The sequence below is a fragment of the Leptonychotes weddellii genome, chromosome 9, assembly GCF_054177405.1.
Source record: "Leptonychotes weddellii isolate Sample4059 chromosome 9, ASM5417740v2, whole genome shotgun sequence".
Taxonomy (NCBI): Eukaryota; Metazoa; Chordata; class Mammalia; order Carnivora; family Phocidae; genus Leptonychotes; species Leptonychotes weddellii.
In genome coordinates, this window is record NC_138377.1 from 93,207,063 (window position 1) to 93,224,459 (window position 17,397).

Consider the following 17,397-nt stretch of genomic DNA (forward strand, 5'->3'; position numbering starts at 1 on the left):
TTCTTACTCATTCTCCCTCAATTGTTTTCTGTGTTACCAACTGCTATACACTTAGAGTTCTTTTTAGCTTCTTTTAGCAGTTAACCACTTTTTACCAGTTAATTTTTTTTAAGATTTTATTTACTTATTTTGCCAGAGAGAGAGCACAAGCAGGGGGAGCGGGAGAGGGAGAAGCAGACTCCCCGCTGAGCAGGGAGCCTGATGCAAGACTCGATCCCAGGACCCTGGGTCATGACCTGAGCTGAAGGCAGACGCTTAACCAACTGAGCCACCCAGGCTCCCCATCTGAAGCTAGTTGGTTGATGATCCCTTCCCCTTCACAACGTTCAAGCTAGAGCCCCAGCCAGCAAGGCACAAAGTGAGAAAGTTGCGACCAAGATCCCAGCATTCAGATGTTGTGACAGGCCCATTTCCTGCCATGTGAATTCACTCCTGTGTCCTTGTCTGACCCCTGGGCAACAGTGATTCACCTTGTCATTTCATTAGGAGTCACCAATCTTGGGTAACTCAGCTTTCCAAATAACCAGTAATCCTAACAAAAGCTCACGTAAGGGTGTCGTGATGTAAGCACCTCTGTGTGCACCCATGGGGAGAGGGCCCTGGCCACAGGTGTAGCCCGTACCCCAGGCAGGGATGCCTTCTTAAAGAGAGCAGAAGACTCAACTCACAGTCCTCACACAATTCACAAGTTTATTTGTCCTAAATAAATATAATCAGAGAACATCCATCTCAATACCCCTAGATACTATTTCTTCTCCAAAAAAGGAGCTTAAGATACAGGCACATGGTTTGCATTGTGTGTTCTCAGGTTAGGCTCAGGAGGGGGTTTGTCCTAGCCTGTGCTAGCCTGGTCCTAGCTGTGACAAGAACCCCAGGGTCCCTTCTCTGTTTGGGCCCTGTACTTGGCCGGAGTCTCCCAGTCCAGGGCTCCTATAGCCTGTTCCTGCTCCTGAAGTACCTGTCTTCACTGCCTCTCCCCTCTGCAGCCCAAAGAGAGCAGCATTCACAACCGTGTGGCCCTGGGCCAGCCCTCACAGATAGCTTTGTTCCAGAACACCAGGTGCCACCATAGGCCCTTTCCCAACTGGCCCAGAAAGGGTTACTCCTGTCCCTGGAAGCAGCTCACCCAGGGCAAGGGGAGAAACTGAGGCACAGCTGGCAAATGGGTAGAAAGTGCTCTCCCTTGTACCCTGCCAGGAGGCTGAGAGCCCTAAAGAATGCAGAAAGAGACACTGGCTATCCTCCCCCAGTTGTCTCCAGGGGCCTTGGCCCACTAGGGAGGAGGAAGAAGGGGAGACCACCATTTGTCTTCTCTTTAAGGCTCAAAGGTTTGGGTCCTCATTCTCCTGGTCTGAGGCTGCCTCATCATCATTTGGAGACTTCTGGATCAGAGACAGAGAAACCCAGTCAAGGACTCATGCTGTCCCCTGGGGCCACAGCCTAGGGGCCAGCATCTCCTTCCTCTTGCCCCTGCTCCCAACAGAGCCAGAAGAGGCTCTGCCACCCCTATCTCATGGTCCCTTGGCCTTCCCTCTGTCCTAGCTCCCAGGGTTCCCACGCCATATGACCCACCATCAGGGGACTCCCTCTTACCAGGCTGAGGAGGCCCCTGCCCCTCCGCAGGGCGGCATAGAAGCTCAGCACACGGGGGTCACAGCGAACCACCATGGGATCAAAGTCCAGCACACGCAGGCCCTGCAGGCTGCGGGCCCGGGAAAGGGCCACATAGGCCTGGCCACTGGCAAACACACGGCCCAGAGAGATCTCCACGCAGTCCAGGGACATGCCCTGAGGGAATGGAGGGACAGAGCTAGAGCCAGCTCAGCCTGCAATCCCTATGTGCAAGAGCCTGACCTCACCTACACTGGCCCAGCGACTGCCCCTGGATCTCTTCAGCCAGTACAGAGATTCTCAAGGCAGAGAGACAGATTGACAACAACTGGGTGTCTGAGTAGGAGGAGGTCCAGGAGACACAGATTGAGGATTAGAATAGAGGGATGGGGAGTGAAAGGAAAGAGTTCAGGCCTGGGTCAGACAGGCATGGAAATGAATCCTGGCTCTGTCTCTCACTCTCTATGTGACCTTGGACAACTTTACTTAACCACCCTGAGCTTTGGTTTCCCCTTCTGTAAAACAGGACTGATTATCACATTAAATTTAACATCTGGTAGTGGCTTAAGAAATGGCAGGAAAGGAGATGACAGAGGGAAGAGTATGTGTCTGGGAAAGGGAGAGGAAGCAGGATGGGAAATGCGCAAAAGAAAGGCTAATTCTACCACTGGTCTGGAACTTTCCATCCAGGGCAAGCTCAACCTTCACAAAACCTTTAAGAACCCCCTTCAATATGCCCCAGGCCTATCCTGTCCCCCGTCTGCCTTGCCCTGTCCCCCACACTTGCTGCTTACCTGGCTCTTGTGGATGGATATTGCCCAGGCCAGCTGGAGGGGCAGCTGCTGCCGGCTGAGGAGTTGGCCCCCAGTGGCCTGCACCGTCCAGCGGTCAGCACGGATGACCTCGGTGACTCCGCAGAGGAACCGTACCTGGGGCAGCCCTGAGGGAGGAGTGGAGAAGTCCCACCTTTTGGCCCTGCTTCAAGGCTCAGAGGTGAGGAGCAGGCCCTACCCCTCCATCCTAGCCTTCTTTTTTTTTTTTTTTTTGATTTTATTTATTTATTTGACAGAGAGAGACACAGCCAGAGAGGGAACACAAGCAGGGGGAGTGGGAGAAGGAGAAGCAGGCTTCCTGCCAAGCAGGGAGCCCAACGTGGGGCTCGATCCCAGGATCCCGGGATCATGACCTGAGCCGAAGGCAGACGCTTAACGACTGAGCCACCCATCCTAGCCGTCTCCTCACACATACCCCAGGGCCTGCTGCAAACCCAAGCAGTAGGACTGATCTCCCATCATTTACCTCTTCCCTCTGTCTCGAACCCAACGACCACCCCCCGGGCGCCATTCACTAGGCCCCGGGACACTGCTAAGTTCTTCACCAACATCACCTGCAAGGGAAAGTGAACTTGAGGCACGGAGAGCAGCCCATTCCAACACCTGGCCTCAGCTCCAGCAGTCGCTGGGGGCAGTTCCAGGAGGCTGGGGGCACTCCTGGAGAGGCACTGAATCCTAATCCTTAACTCTGTCACTGGCTGACTGTGACCCCTGTGGCAAGCTGCTTTATTTTCCCCGGTCTCAGTTGCCCCTAGTGTCAAAGGGGAATGACATTTGCTGTTTGCCTCAGGAGGGGGTAAGGAGCAATAAGGTAACGGACATGACAGGGTTCTGAAAATGATCATGTCTGTTACAGGGTATGTGTATGGGCCAAAATCGTGAGGGATAGCTCCAGGTCCTGTCACCCCTCTCCCAGCCCTCAAGTGCCTTTCAGAACCTGAGGGAAGTCTCCCATTTGGCCCACCCCAACATCATGGGAAGAAGCAGAGCTCTCTCACACGACACAGACGTGGAAACTGAGCTTCAGCAAGGGAAAGGGGCTTGTCCAAAGCATTGCTGCTGGTGCCCCAGGCCTAGCAAGAAGAGGGCAGTGGGAGGCTGAAGATAGGAAGGTAGGTGGGAGCAGGAGGGAGGGAGTTCACTGGGGTCACAGCTGGGCCCTCTGGCTATGGAGCTGCCTGGGCCCAAGGGCAAGGACTGGGGAAGCCCAGGCCCCCCAGGTCTTGGCTCTGCTTCCCACTCACCTGGGCCCCCAGCTTGAGTTGAAGGATCTGGCTAACGGGACACTGGGCATCCAGGATCCGGGCTTGCTCAGGGTCACTGTCCATGGCTTTAAAGCTGTGTACCTCACCTAGGAAAAAAAAAAGAGTTGGGCAAACAGATTACAAGTCACTGACTTGTGGCTCAGTTTCCAAAACCATGTATTAGACCAGGGTGTAGAAGGCAGTAGTGGGGACAGCTCAGGCAAGCTGGGGCTTTGGAATCAGGGGCCTGGGTTCAAGTCTTTTTTTAAAGATTTTATTTATTTATTTGACAGAGAGACACAGCGAGAGAGGGGACACAAACAGGGGGAGTGGGAGAGAGAGAAGCAGGTTTCCTACTGAGCTGGGAGCCCGATGCGGGGCTCGATCCCACGACTCTGGGATCATGACCTGAGCCGAAGGCAGACACTTAACAACTGAGCCACCCAGGCACCCCTGGGTTCAAGTCTTACTTCCAGTATTTACTGGCTCAGTGACCTTGACCTGTTCAAGATCATGCCTCTCAAGTCACAGTTACATCTGCAAATGTAAGGGCCTTTATGGCCAGAGAGGTGGGGGCCTAAATATCCAAATGGTCCCAAGGGCCCAGGCTGTTGGGTGGGGGTGGGGGACCCATACCTGCCTGATGGCCCCTCCCAGCTGGTTTTGACCAGCCCTGGCTCCCTGCTCACCTGGCAGTTCCTGCAGTCGCCTCCTGTTGGTGAGGGCCACGTCATCCTGGTGAGTGCAGAGCCTTGTGGCTACAATCCCATCTCGCTCCACCTTGTGGGAGGCTGTGGCCTGGAGCTGGCGGGTCACTTCATCTGAGCACCTGTAGGGGCTGGGCTGTCAGGGCAGAGCCCACCTGAACACCAGGTAAGGTGGGGCACCTGGCTGATATGGCCCAAGCAGTAGGCCATGGGTCAGACTTGGGGATTAGAAAGGGGCACCAGGGCAAAATGTGCTGGCCCCCAGGCTGGCCAACTTGCCTTTCCCCACTCGGACCCCAGACATGGGGAATGATCATGAGCAGGCACCCTTCCCTGTGACTGCCCCCAGGTAGGAGCTAGCCACCCTCCCATCCCAGTGCTCCTGAGGAAGTCGGATATGATGAGTGAGCACAGGCTAGAGGTTCAGAGGGCCTGGACAAGGCACTGATGTTGATACCCTGTCATACGGGTAGCCTATAATCAGATTGGCCTCCAGGCTACAATCTTATAGCCTCTGGCTTGCTGCCTTGGGAGCAAAAATCTAGCCTGTGTTTCTTTTTCTTTCTTTTTAAAGTTTGTTTATTTAAATTCAATTAGCCAATGTATAGTACATCATGAGTTTTTTGATATAATGTTCAATGATATATTTTTTTTAAGTAATCTCTACACCCAACGTGGGGCTCAAACTTCCAGCCCCAAGATCAAGACCCGCTTGATCAAGGCTTCTCCGACTGAGCCAGCTAGGCGCCCCTAGCCTGTGTTTCTATCTCAAGCCTTCCTCCACATGGAGAAGCCTGGGTGCAACAGCAAATCACATGGGAGAAGGGGAAACAACTTAAGACCTGCATCTCTCTCTGCTCTGCCACTCAATCTTCCTCTTGTTCCCCACAGATGCTGGTGTGTGCGATGTACCTTCCTACCTGCCTCATATGTCTGTGACAGGGGTCCCTAAGCATAGAAAGCCCCTCACTACCACCACCTCCTCCGCCGATCCTGTCCCAAGCTGGTTTTCAAGGCCCAGCTCTGGCCCATGTCTTCTGCCTTCCTGGCCTCCTGCCTGCTTGCACATGAGTCGTCCTGGCATTTCAACCTTTTGTCCTAGCTGGGGTGGGATCGTGCCTGCAACCTCTCTCCCTCACCAAGTGACCCCACTTGGCTCTCTAAGAGTGGGAGGAACTTGGGTTTTAGAGTCAGGCCAGGTTCAAATCCCAGCCCAGTCACTTACTGGCTGGAACTTGGGGCAAGTCACTTCACCTCTTTGAACCCCCTGTTTCTGCATCTGTGAAATAGGAGTGTTAACATCTCTGATTTCTTCTCATGTATCCACGTGTCCATACTTCCCTGACATCTGGTCTGTGCCAGGGCCTGTGCTGGGTGATGCGGACCCAACCTTGGAGGAGGCAGGGTCCCAGTGCTTAGAGAATGACCATCTTCTATGGGCCATGAAGCACTTTCCCCCCTTCTCTGTTCATGGGGGCCCACCTTCCCAGCCTGACAGCCTGCAGCAGAGAGATGAAGATCTGGTCGGCCTGCCTCCACACCTCGGTCAGCTCCAGGGTCACTGGGACACACCTTCTCCAGCTCTTGGCCTAGTGGGGGCAGGGTAGGGGTTTCAGGGAGAAGAGCAGACACCTGTGGGGGGCAGGGCCAGAGGGTGAGTGATACCTGAAAGCAGAACTTCGGGGGCTGGGAGCCCTTGGTTACAGGTGGCAGCTGCAGGAAGTCCCCACAGATGATGAGCTGGATCCCTCCAAATGGCCTGTCCTGCTGCCGGACAGCTCTGGAGAGGAGCACGGGGTACTTTAGCAGCTGGGGTGGCCAGGTTCCATATGGAAAACCACCAGAACCCAGCCCTTACTGCATATACTGACCTGGCCACCGCTTCCAGCTTGTCAAACAGGTCCGCCTCCACCATGGAGATCTCATCGATGACTAGCCGCTGGCAGTTCAGCCAGCCCTGGCGCACAGCTGGCCGCTGGGCCAGGGCCACACACTGCGCCAGGGGAGCCTGGCCTGAGCCGATGCCTGTGAGTGACACTACTCAGCCTAAGACCCTAGCCACTGACCCCCTCCTCTTCCATCTCACAGGCCTGGCTGGCTTCCAGCTCAAGCCCTAGAGGTCCCCACTTACCTGCAAAGGCATGGAGGGTGGTCCCCCCGATGTGGCAGGCTGCCACCCCAGTGCTGGCAGTAGCCACAGTACCTGTGGGAGGCAGTGAGCCCAGGATCCGCTTCAGCAGATAAGACTTCCCTGTCCCTGGGCAGAGCGTAAAGTCAGGGTCACCTGCTCCTCCATCCTACCCCATCACCGTTCCCCCACCCCCCACGCTGCCCCCCCACTACCTGCACTCCCAGTGAAGAAGATGCTCTGGCCTTTCAGGACAACCCTCAGCACCGCAGCCTGTTCCTGAGAAAGCTGTGGTTTGGTGGGGGGCAAGCTCAGCCTCTTCACAGGCAAGGGCCACCTTGGGGCTTCCTGTGGGGGGACAGGACTGTCTCAGGGCTTCCTAGCCTGGATGCCATGCTAGGCCTGGTAGCCCTTTGTTTCTCTGCTGGTTTCACTCCTTGAAGCCCATGGGCAGCTTTGGTTCCCCTGGAGATCTTACCAGTAACTACTCCGGGCCAGGTCTGTCCTTGAGGAAGGAAAGGCTCAAGGCTGGGTCTCCACTGATCCCTGGTGCCCTGGTGACTGCACTATGTGGGTCTGGATCCTCCCTCAGCTCCCTCCCCTGGTTTCCCTAAATCTCCTGGTTCTCTCACAGGTCCTTCCTTCTCACTACTCTTCCTGGCACAAACCTGCCTGTCTCACAGCAAAACCCTGCCTGGCTCCATCTCCATCTTCTCCCCAGCTGAGTCTCAAACCCCTGTGGTCTGTGATCCACCTGCCCCAGTTCATAAACACTGTCAGACCTTCCAGACTTTGTCCCCCCCAACTGCTCAGACCTGTTGGCTGCCCCTGACACTGCTGGTCACTTCTTCTCTCTAAAAGCTCCTCTCCTTCTCCAGGCCCAACAGCCTCCTACTTTTTCTTCTGAAGTCACCTTCTCTACTTTCCCTTTTACCGTGAAGTGGGCCCTCTTCCTATTCTAGCTTACTCAGGGATTGCACTCTGGAGAAACACTGCACAATTTCCCACACCCCTGTCACACTCAGATGTCCAGTGGGCATCTCCTCTGAGCTAACCAGCAACCCCCTAAACTTGGGCCTCCTGGGTCTCTTCCATCTCAGGGGCACACCCACTCCCTGAGGCGTCCCCCCTTTCCTGTCCTCACAGTGCTGGGCTCGGCTCCCTCCCGGGGTTCCACCGGCCGCTTCACGGGCATGGCGCGCGAGACCCGGGTGGCCACCGCGCGCCGCAGCTCCTCGGGCTGCACGGGGCTGATGGTGACGAAGTCGCGGGGCCGCGGGCCAAGCAGCTGCGCGCGGGCGGAGGCCGGCCCCGGCCCGGGGGCCGCGGCCAGCTTGAGGCGCAGCGTGCGCAGGAAGCGTCGCAGGCGGTCCGGGGGGCAGTCGGAGAGCAGCAGCTGCACAGCGCCCGCCCCGGGAACGCCGTCGCTGGGGAGCCGCAGCGTGCTGCGTCCGGCCGCCGCGAAGCGCGTGAAGAGGCGCGCGGCCCGCAGAGGGAAGCAGCGCGGCCGGCCCGCGGGCCCAGGCCCCTGCAGCCGCAGCAGCAGCTCGCGGCGCTCATTCCGCCCCAGGCTCAGCTCCGCCGTGCGTAAGGCCTGGCGCTTTCGCGGCTGCCCACCCGGGCTCAACTCCTCCACAGACACGCGGCACCGCAGCTCCGCGTCCTCCAATTCCGCCGGCGCTGCCTGGGTGCCCGACAGCATCGCCACCGCCTCCGGCAGATCTGCAAAAAGGCCGGAGCGCAGGGGTCACGAGGACTCAGTGGACCTAATCGGGAACCCGGTCCGACCACATAGGGTCACGGAGGCTGTCACTAGGAACAAAAAGAGGTCACGCAGACGACAAAAGGGACCTGGGACCAACCGAAATTCACGTAGACCTTACTCTCCTACACGGTAATTTCCAGAGCGGTGGATGGGCAGCGTCAAATGCACCCAGGAATGGGGACCCTCAGCTGTCCGACCAGAGCCGCGGAAGCAGGCTCCTGAACAAAAAAAGGAGGCTGATTCCAAGACGCCCAGGGGAGGCAAGGGAATCCTCAGAGTCCTCTCCCAAGGAAGCAGGGGAAGCTCAAATGGAGAGATGAGCAGGGGACCTTCTGTCTTCCAGATACGTCCAGTGGTTTATACGCTGCCAGGTCAATCTCACTATTACCCGTATACAGAAGTGGAAACAGACTGGGAGAGGTTACAACGACTGGTAGGAGTCAGGGTTAGTGTGATTCCCGAGCCCTGACTCTTCCCATCTCCAAGATGGGCACTGGGTGGAGAATATTTGGCTAGGGAAATCGCCGGGGACCCTGGGGCTCGGGAATCTATGTTTCCTCCGTCTGACCCACTCGTCTGAACCCTCCCGGCAGAGACCCTTTGAAAAAGCAGACTCTGTCTCCCACCTCTGGGGTCGCGTGGACACTCACTTGCACCGGCACTCGGACGAACACGCTGAACAGAGCCGGCCAGCTCGTGAACCCCGAGCAGTACGAACTTTCAAATACTAGAAGTAGAAAATCACCCTATAACCGGCCGGATCTTTAAATTCTCCAGCCAATCAGAGACAGGGGCGTGACAACGGGCGTGTCTTTCGTTGGGTTCAAACTCGCCGAGCTTGGGCTGTACTAATCGCGCGGCGGTGAAAGGAGTCTTACTGTGGTGGAAAAGCATACCAAATCTCGTGCACCAGTGGGCGAGGTGGGAAGGGGCGGAGCTCGGCAACGCGTGGTGTTGTGTCACCCAATGCGGCTTGAAGATTGGTTTTTAGAACCATGCCTCCAACACACTTTTTCTCGGCTCGAGCCCTCACTGCGGCTCAACTTGGCCTTTGGAAAGAGGGGCCTCTGATTTCTCCCACCGTGTTTACCTGCAGCTTCCGTTGCGTAACCGCCCCCCCCCCCTACTCTTTCCACCCTTCTCTGCCTCTGTAAGGGTCATTTTACGGATTTGTCTCCCAGCGGGCTGAGGCCCTTCGGTGAGGAATTCCAAGACCTGTGCCAGGTACTCAGAGAGTACGAAGGAAGCATGTGAGCCTCTGTCTTCAGGGAATTCGTATCCCTTTTGTTGCACTGGATGCTCGGAGAATTTTCTTTCTTTATTTGAGAGAGAGAATGAGAGAGAGAGAGAGAAGCAGACTCCCCGCTGAGCAGGGAGCCCGATGCGGGACTCGATCCCGGCACTCCAGGATCATGACCCGAGCCGAAGGCAGTCGCCTAACCAACTGAGCCACCCAGGCGCCCTCGGAGAATTTATTTTTAATTATCTTTTCTCCCCCCTCATTGAAGCTTGGAATTACATAGCTGGAAGGGATCTTATAGGTGAGTCAGCCTCCTCATTTATTGGATTGCCCTCATTTTTCAAATGAGGAAACCAAGGCTCCAATAGATTTTACCAAAAGTCACATACCTTGCAGATAGCAAAACAAAGCCTTGAGCCCAAGTCTAACCTGGTGTGAGCATCTGCTGTTTTCTGCACCACATTTCTCCCCGGTAACTAGTCTAACTTCATGAAGGGAATCCAGGCCTGGACTGGAATCTCAGCTCCTGACAGCCACTGCAGTGCCCCAGCCCTGCCAGTTAGAGGTTACTCTAGGCAAGTTTCCTTAATGTCTCAAGCCTTTGTTTTCTCATATAGAAAAATGGTGAGAGATAAAAATGTGATGATTGTATAGTTCTGCGACTATGTTAAAAACCACTGAATTGTTTGCTTTAAATGGGTAAATTGTATGGTATGTGGATTATACCACAGTAAAACTGTTAGGAAAAAAATCAGGAGAAATATCGTTCCTCTTCGGTGCTGTCTTGACATATGAGTACCCAGTGGCATAGGGAAATTTTCAACATCACTGTGGCAGGCAGAATGATGGTCCCCCTAAGATGTTCCTATTCTAATCCCCAGAATTTATGAATATGTTACCTTGCACGGCAAAAGTGATTTTGCAGATGTGAGAAATTAAGGATCTCGAGGGGGAAAGATTATCTGGATTGGTTGGGTGGGCCCAATGGAATCACAAGGGTTCTTATAAAGGAAAGGGAGGCAGAAGAGCCAGAGAAGGAGATGTGATCAAGAATCACAGATGTGGGATGCCTGGGTGGTTCAGTTGGTTATGTGTCTGCCTTCAGCTTGGGTCATGATCCCAGTGTCCTGGGATTGTGCCCCGCATCCGGCTCCCTGCTCCACAGGGGGCCTGTTTCTCCCTCTCCCTCTGCTGCTCTCCTGCCCTCTCTCTGCCAAATAAATAAATAAAATCTTTAAAAAAAGGGGGTGCCTGAGTGGCTCAGTTGGTTAAGCGACTGCTTTCGGCTCAGGTCATGATCCCAGGGTCCTGGGATCCAGTCCCACATCAGGCTCCCGGCTCAGCGGGGAGCCTGCTTCTCCCTCTGACCCTCTTCCCTCTCATGCTGTTTCTCTCTCTCTCTTTTTCAAATAAATAAATAAATATATATATTTTTTAAAAATCTTAAAAAACACACACAGCAATTCTAATGGCTAAAAAATAAAAAAAAAAAAGCACAGATGTATGTGAGAAACAGAGAAAGATTTGAAGATGTTACTGCTGGCTTCGATGATGAAGAAAAGCGCCATGAATCAAGCCATAGAATACAAGAGGCTTCTGGAAGCTGGAAAAGGCAAGGAAGTGGGTTCCTGCCCATTAGAGTCTATAGAAGGAACACAGCTCTTGATTCTGGCCCAGTGGGACACATGTCAGACCTCCAGAACTCAAGATAATAAATTTGTGTTGTTTTAAGCCACTATATTTGTGGTAATTTGTTAGAGCAGCAATAGCACTAAGAAACCAGGACAATCACACAGCCAAAAAGTCAAAGAGCTGGGATTATGAACCCAGGTCTGTTTCCAAAGCCTCTGTTGTCTCTTCCCATTACTCTTTGCTTATAATGGGCCCGGCACACTCACCAACAGCCTGCTCCCTTCCCCTTTTCCTCTCTGCAGTACACCAGACTGTCTCTAGAGAAGGCACAGACACTTCCACATGGATTTTTCCCCAACATTGTTTTTCTTGTGACTTTCGAGCTAAAAAAAAAAAGTACAATATATATAAAATTTACCATTTTAACTATTTTTAAGTGTACAACTCATTGCCATGAAGTACTTTCAAATGTTGCATAACCATCACCACTATTTCCAGAAAATTTTCATCATCACAGTTTGTACCCATTAGACAATAACTCCCCACTCCTTTCTCCTCTCAGCCCTTGGCGACCCCAACATTTTATTCTGAAAATATTTCAACATATACAGAAAGGTTGAAAGAATTTTACAGTGAACACCCATATACCCGCCACCAAGTTTCTACAATTAATATTTTGTTGTATTTATCACATGTCTAGTCATCTGTCCATCTCAACATTCATGAATCCGTTATGCATTTTAAAATTGCAGACAACAGGATATTTCCCGTCTAAACACTTCAACATGCATAGCGTTAACTAGTTTATGCTTTTTTTCTTCCTGAAGTAGGCTCCATGCCCAACGTGGGGCCTGAACTCATGACCCTGAGATCAAGAGTTGCATGCTCTACCGACCGAGTCAGCCAGGTACCCCTATGCTTTATCTATCTATCTAAGAAATATTTTATTTATTTGAGAGAGAGAGGGCATGAGTGGGGGGAGGGGCAGAGGGAGAGGGCCAAGCAGAATCCCTGGTGAGTGAGGAGCCCTATGTGGGCCTCCATCCCAGGACCCTGAGATCATGACCCAAGCCGAAGTCAGATGCTAACTGGCTGAGCCACCCAGGCAACCCTATGCTTATCTTTTTTATGCTTATCTTTTTTTTTTTTTTTAAGATTCCATTTATTTATTTGAGAGAGCGAGAATGAGAGAGAGTACATGAGAGGGGGGAGGGTCAGAGGGAGAAGCAGGCTCCTCGCCGAGCAGGGAGCCCGATGCGGGACTCGATCCCGGGACTCCAGGATCATGACCCGAGCCGAAGGCAGTTGCCTAACCAACTGAGCCACCCAGGCGCCCTTTTTTATGCTTATCTTTTTAATGTAAACTTTACATATGGTGAAATGTACAACTCTTAGGCTTAGCATGAGAAGAGTTTTGACAAATGCAGATATCAGTGCAGCCCAAGCCCTTATCAGGATATAAACTCTGCTGTCCAATATGGTAGCCACTAGTCACATGTGGCTAATTTTTAATTCAAATTAATTAAAATTAAATGAAATTTAAAATTCAGTTTTTGAATCCCACTGGCCATACTTCAAATGCTCAATAGCCACATGTGGCTAGAAGCTACCGTATTGGACAACACAGATTTAAGATATTTCCTTCATTGCACAAAGTTCTAAGAACATTATCATCACCTAGAAAGTTCCCTCATGTTACTTCCTACCTAGTCAGTCCCCATCCTCAATCCTTAGGCAACTCTGCTCTGATTTTGTTTTCACCATAGATTTAGTTTGTTTTAAAATTTCTTATAAATGGAATTATACAATATGTATTCTTGTGTGTACAGGTTTCTTTCACTGAGCATAATGATTTGGGGATTCATCCATGTTGCTTTATCAGTAGTTGGTTCCTTTTTATTGCTGAATAGTAGTCTATTGTATGAATATACTAGTTTATCCATTTTCCTATTGATGGATATCTGGACTTTCTATGGATGTATGCTTTAATTTTTAAGAAATAGATACCACAGTGAGAAATTACTGGGTCTTCAGTGGTGGCATAGTCTACTAAGCCTCTGACTCTTGGTTCCCACCCAGGTCGTGATCTCAGGGTAGTGGGATGGAGCCCTAAGTCTCGCTCCATGCCCCACGAGTCTGCTTAAATTTCTCTCTTCCTCTCCCTCTGCCCCTCACCCCTGAGCTCTCTCTCAAATAAATCTTAAAAAAAAATTGCTGGATCATTGAATAGGTGTACATTTAGTTTTATATGAAACTACCAGAGATTTTGCCAAAGTGTAGGAGTAGCAACAATGAGTCCTTGTAGTGAAAGGAATAGAACGAATAACTGGATACCGGCTTAGCAGTTGAGTAACGGTCCTCAGGCTCCGCCCTCTTCCCCGTCCCAGCGCCGCGGTCCAGTCAGTTGGGTCCTGATTGGTCCGTGGAGGGGAGGGAGGCGGAGCCAGAGGGATTTCACGTCTGGGGCCGGACTTCCTCCTTTCCGGCTTTGGGCTGTCTTTGCCATCCTCAGCGTTCTGCTCAGTGCTGCCAGGGCAGGGTCAATTAGAAAAGCTCAGCACTGCTCCTGGATCTCTCACCTAACCCCAAGCCTGGTTTTAACGCAAGCTCTCAGGAGGAACGAGTTTTCGTCATTATGAAGTTTCTTCCTCGAGAACTCTTTCCATAAGTCATGTGCTCTCTTTCACCGGTGGTCTCAATTATAATCGCCTCATTAATAAAAATCAACGTTGACATTAATAGTACAGGACTGGGCGGTTTACAAAATGCGTTTTCGTCCGTAATCTCATTTGATATTTAAAAGAGCCTTTACAGGGGTGCCTGAGTGGCTCTGTCGGTTAAGCATCTACCTTCTGCTCAGGTCATGATCCTGGAGTCTCAGGATCGAGCCAGCCCGGGGTCAGGCTTCCTGCTCAGTGGGGAGTCTGTTTTTACCTTTCCCTCTGCTCCTCCCCCTGCTCGTGCTCTCTCTCGTGCTAGCTTTCTCTCTAATAAATAAATAGAATCTTTACGAAAAAATAAAAGAGGCTTTACAGCCCTAACTTACAGGGACAGTCTTGGAGAGATGCTGAAAGGGTCTTCCAGCTTCCAGAGCACTTCTTCACCTGGCATTGATTCATCACCAGGTAGAGAACACTCATTTTATTAAACCTCTGGTAGAGGTGACCCTCCCTCCTTGAAATCCTCTCTTCTCTTTCCACAACACACTTCCCTTGTTTCTTCGTACTTATTCACTGCTCCATATAGGTCTTCTTTGCTAGTCCCTTTTCCCCACCGAGACCTCTCAATGTGGGAGGACCTTCTCTTTTTTTCTTTTTCTTCTATCTTTTCCAATACCATAGCTTGATTATCAGCTGCATGCTGATTCCCAATATTGTATCTCTAGCCTGCCTTTCTCCCCTGAACTCCAACTCTGTCTCCATCTGTCCTGATATCACCACACAGATACCTAGCAGGCATGTCAAACCCACTTTCTCCGGAACAGGTTTTAATCTCCTTCTCCAACACCATATAAACCTGTTTTTCTCCTGTCTTCATCTCAGTAAATGCACCACCATTTGTAGCTCAGGTTAAAAAGCCACATCATATTCCTTTTTTTTTTTTTTTTAAAGATTTATTTATTTGACAGAGAGAGAGCACAAGCAGGAGGAGCGGGAGAGGGAGAAGCAGGCTCCCCACCGAGCAGGGAGCCCAACATGGGGCACGATCCCAGGATCCTGAGATCAGGACCCAAGCCAAAGGCAGACACTTAGCCAATTGAGCCACCCAGGCACCCCAAAAAACCTACATCATATTCTTGATTCCTTCTTTACTTACCACATCAAATCTACTATAGAAACCTATTGTTTCTGCCATTTTGGATCATTCCCTCCATCCCCATCCCACAACCTAGAGCTAGCAGCCTGTCTCCTCTCCCTGGATTATAGCAGGAAGTCTCCTAATGTCACTGGCTTCCTGGCTTCCACTCTAATCCCCTACAATTCCATCCTTTCTCCAAATAGCCGCAGATGGGATGTTTTCAAACATATAAACACATTTTGCTACTTTTAAGCCCTTGATGCCTCTCTAGGCAATTCCTCTTAGAATAAAATCCATAGTCCTTACCACAGCCTGAGACCAACTCCCTCCCTTCCTTCCACTGTGAACTCAAGTCTACCACTTTCTTCCCTTATCACTATGTCTCTGTCACACTGGCCTCCTTGGTGCTCCTTGTACACCCAGAGCCCATCCCTATGCCCAGGTCTTTGCACTAGTTTTCTTCCTCTGCATGAAATACCTTCCTCCAGGGTGCCTGGTTGGCTCAGTCTGGAGAGCATACATCACTTGATCTCGGAGTGGTGAGTTCAAGCCAGAAGTTGGGGGTAGAGTTTACTTTAAAAAAAAAACGGGGGGGGGGGCGCCTGGGTGGCTCAGTCGTTAAGCCTCTGCTTTCGGTTCAGGTCATGATCCCAGGGTCCTGGGATCGAGCCCCGCATCAGGCTCCCTGCTCAATGGGGAGCCTGCTTCTCCCTCTCCCACTCCTCCTGCTTATGTTCCCTCTCTCTCTGTGTCTCTCTGTCAAATAAATAAATAAAATCTAAAAAAAAAAAAAACAAAAAAAAAACAGGGGCGCCTGGGTGGCTCAGTCCATTGAGCATCTGCCTTCAGCTCAGGTCATGATCCCAGGGTCCTGGGATGGAGCCCTGCGTCAGGCTCCCTGCTCAGCGGGGAGTCTGCGTCTTCTCCCTCTGCCGCTCCCCCTGCCTGTGCTCGCTCTGTCAAATAAATAAATAAAACCTTAAAAAAAATAATAAAAATATTGGTTTGAAAGAAAAAAAGAAGAAATACCTTCCACCTCACTCTTTTTGTGGCTGTCTCTGTCTCATCTTTCAGGTCTCAGCTGAAATATCCATATATTTACATATATTGTGAAATGATTACCACAGTAGGTTTAGTTAACATCCACCATCTCATATAGACCCATTAAAAACAAAAGAAAACAAATTTCTCCTTGTGATGAGAACCCTTAGGATCTACTCTCCTAATATCTTCTGTATATACCATAACAGCGGTACTAACTATAGTCATCCTAGTACTTATTTACCCTATAACTGGAAGTTTGTACCTTTTAACCACTTTCCCCCAACCTCTCCTCCCCGCTTCCTGTCTTTTTTTTTTAAGACTTTATTTATTTGAGAGAGAGAGTGAGCAAGTGAGAGAGAGAGCACAAGCAGGGGGAGAGGGAGAAGCCAACTCCCCACTGAGCAGGGAGCCTACACTCAGTCACTCCAGCCCTTCCTCTGGGAAGCAGCTCCCACCACACACTGTGTACTCTTTCAGAGCCCTTCTAAGGACTTGTCTGCCCTCTTACTGGCTCTGCGGCCCTCCAAGGCAGGGCCCAGATCTGTGTGGGCTGGTCATACAAGGCTGCCAAAACATTTAGTAGAGAGCACAGACTCTGCAGTCAGGCGAGGTTCGAATCCTTGCACCACCACTCACCAGTCAAGGGACCTGAAACAGGTCTAAGCCTTGGAGTCAAGATCTGTTCAATGAAGATAACAATTGTATCTCTCTCATGGGTCATTATCCACTTTCGTGAAGATTAAATGAGGTACATGTGAGGAGCTTAGTACAGTGAACAGAGGACAGAGGCTCCCTAAATTCTTTTGAGTGAATAAATGCCAGGATGAAGTATTGGAAAGCACCCCACTTCAAAGGCCCTCAATAAGTTTTGTGTTGATAAAATGGTGTACCTGCAAAACAGACTCCATCACTTCCATAGCCAGAAACTTTCAATGACTTCCCCTTGCCCTGAGGTTAAAATACAGTCCTCTCAACACAGCCCTCAAGGCCCTTTCTACACTGAGCTGTCTGCTTCTCCAGCCTGGCTGCCCTACACACGCACACTATACTGTTTCATGCCTCTTTGCCATGGCTGTGCTCTCCCCTCTCCCTAGAATGCCCATCTTGCCCCTTTGTCCCGGTTTGGTGCTCTTCCCATATACATTTACCCTCACTTTTAACATATGGGTTTCTCATCTGTTTACATGTCTTTCTCTCCTGATAGAGGACTGGGCCATTATCTTCCAGCCATTAGTGTAAGGACTGACAAACAATTAAGGCGAATAAAATATTTGGGTTGAATGAATACACTGGTGTGGAGGCAACAACTAGAGGCCAGCATGGGCTGGGATGGGGAAACTGATGCCAAAGTGGCTGTCAGTGGCTCACTCCCAAAAGTGACGGAGCTTGCTGGAT

At 51.3% G+C, this 17,397-nt stretch overlaps 2 protein-coding genes across 5 annotated transcripts in view; one reads left to right on the forward strand and one right to left on the reverse strand.

Moving 5' to 3' along the window:
• Positions 1-9,343, reverse strand: part of PIF1 (PIF1 5'-to-3' DNA helicase) — a 12,729-nt gene extending 3,386 nt beyond the window's left edge. The window contains exons 1-13 of one of the 4 annotated variants that reach the window (XM_031029774.2): positions 8,939-9,337; positions 7,668-8,245; positions 6,739-6,871; positions 6,527-6,652; positions 6,267-6,420; positions 6,061-6,175; positions 5,878-5,984; positions 4,378-4,517; positions 3,689-3,795; positions 2,911-2,998; positions 2,406-2,551; positions 1,594-1,788; positions 677-1,382 (exon numbers count right to left, since the gene is read on the reverse strand). In XM_031029774.2, coding sequence (XP_030885634.2) covers positions 1,323-1,382; positions 1,594-1,788; positions 2,406-2,551; positions 2,911-2,998; positions 3,689-3,795; positions 4,378-4,517; positions 5,878-5,984; positions 6,061-6,175; positions 6,267-6,420; positions 6,527-6,652; positions 6,739-6,871; positions 7,668-8,225 — 1,929 coding nt within the window. In that variant the 5' untranslated portion in view covers positions 8,226-8,245; positions 8,939-9,337 and the 3' untranslated portion in view covers positions 677-1,322. Of the gene's footprint in view, positions 1-676; positions 1,383-1,593; positions 1,789-2,405; positions 2,552-2,910; positions 2,999-3,688; positions 3,796-4,377; positions 4,518-5,877; positions 5,985-6,060; positions 6,176-6,266; positions 6,421-6,526; positions 6,653-6,738; positions 6,872-7,667; positions 8,246-8,938 lie in introns of those variants that run through there. The other 3 variants (XM_081831241.1, XM_081831242.1, XM_081831243.1) reach the window with 3 other exon arrangements.
• The window catches only part of LOC102731775 (estrogen receptor-like), a 464,527-nt gene that overhangs the window by 419,599 nt on the left and 27,531 nt on the right, over positions 1-17,397 (forward strand). The window lies entirely within an intron of this gene.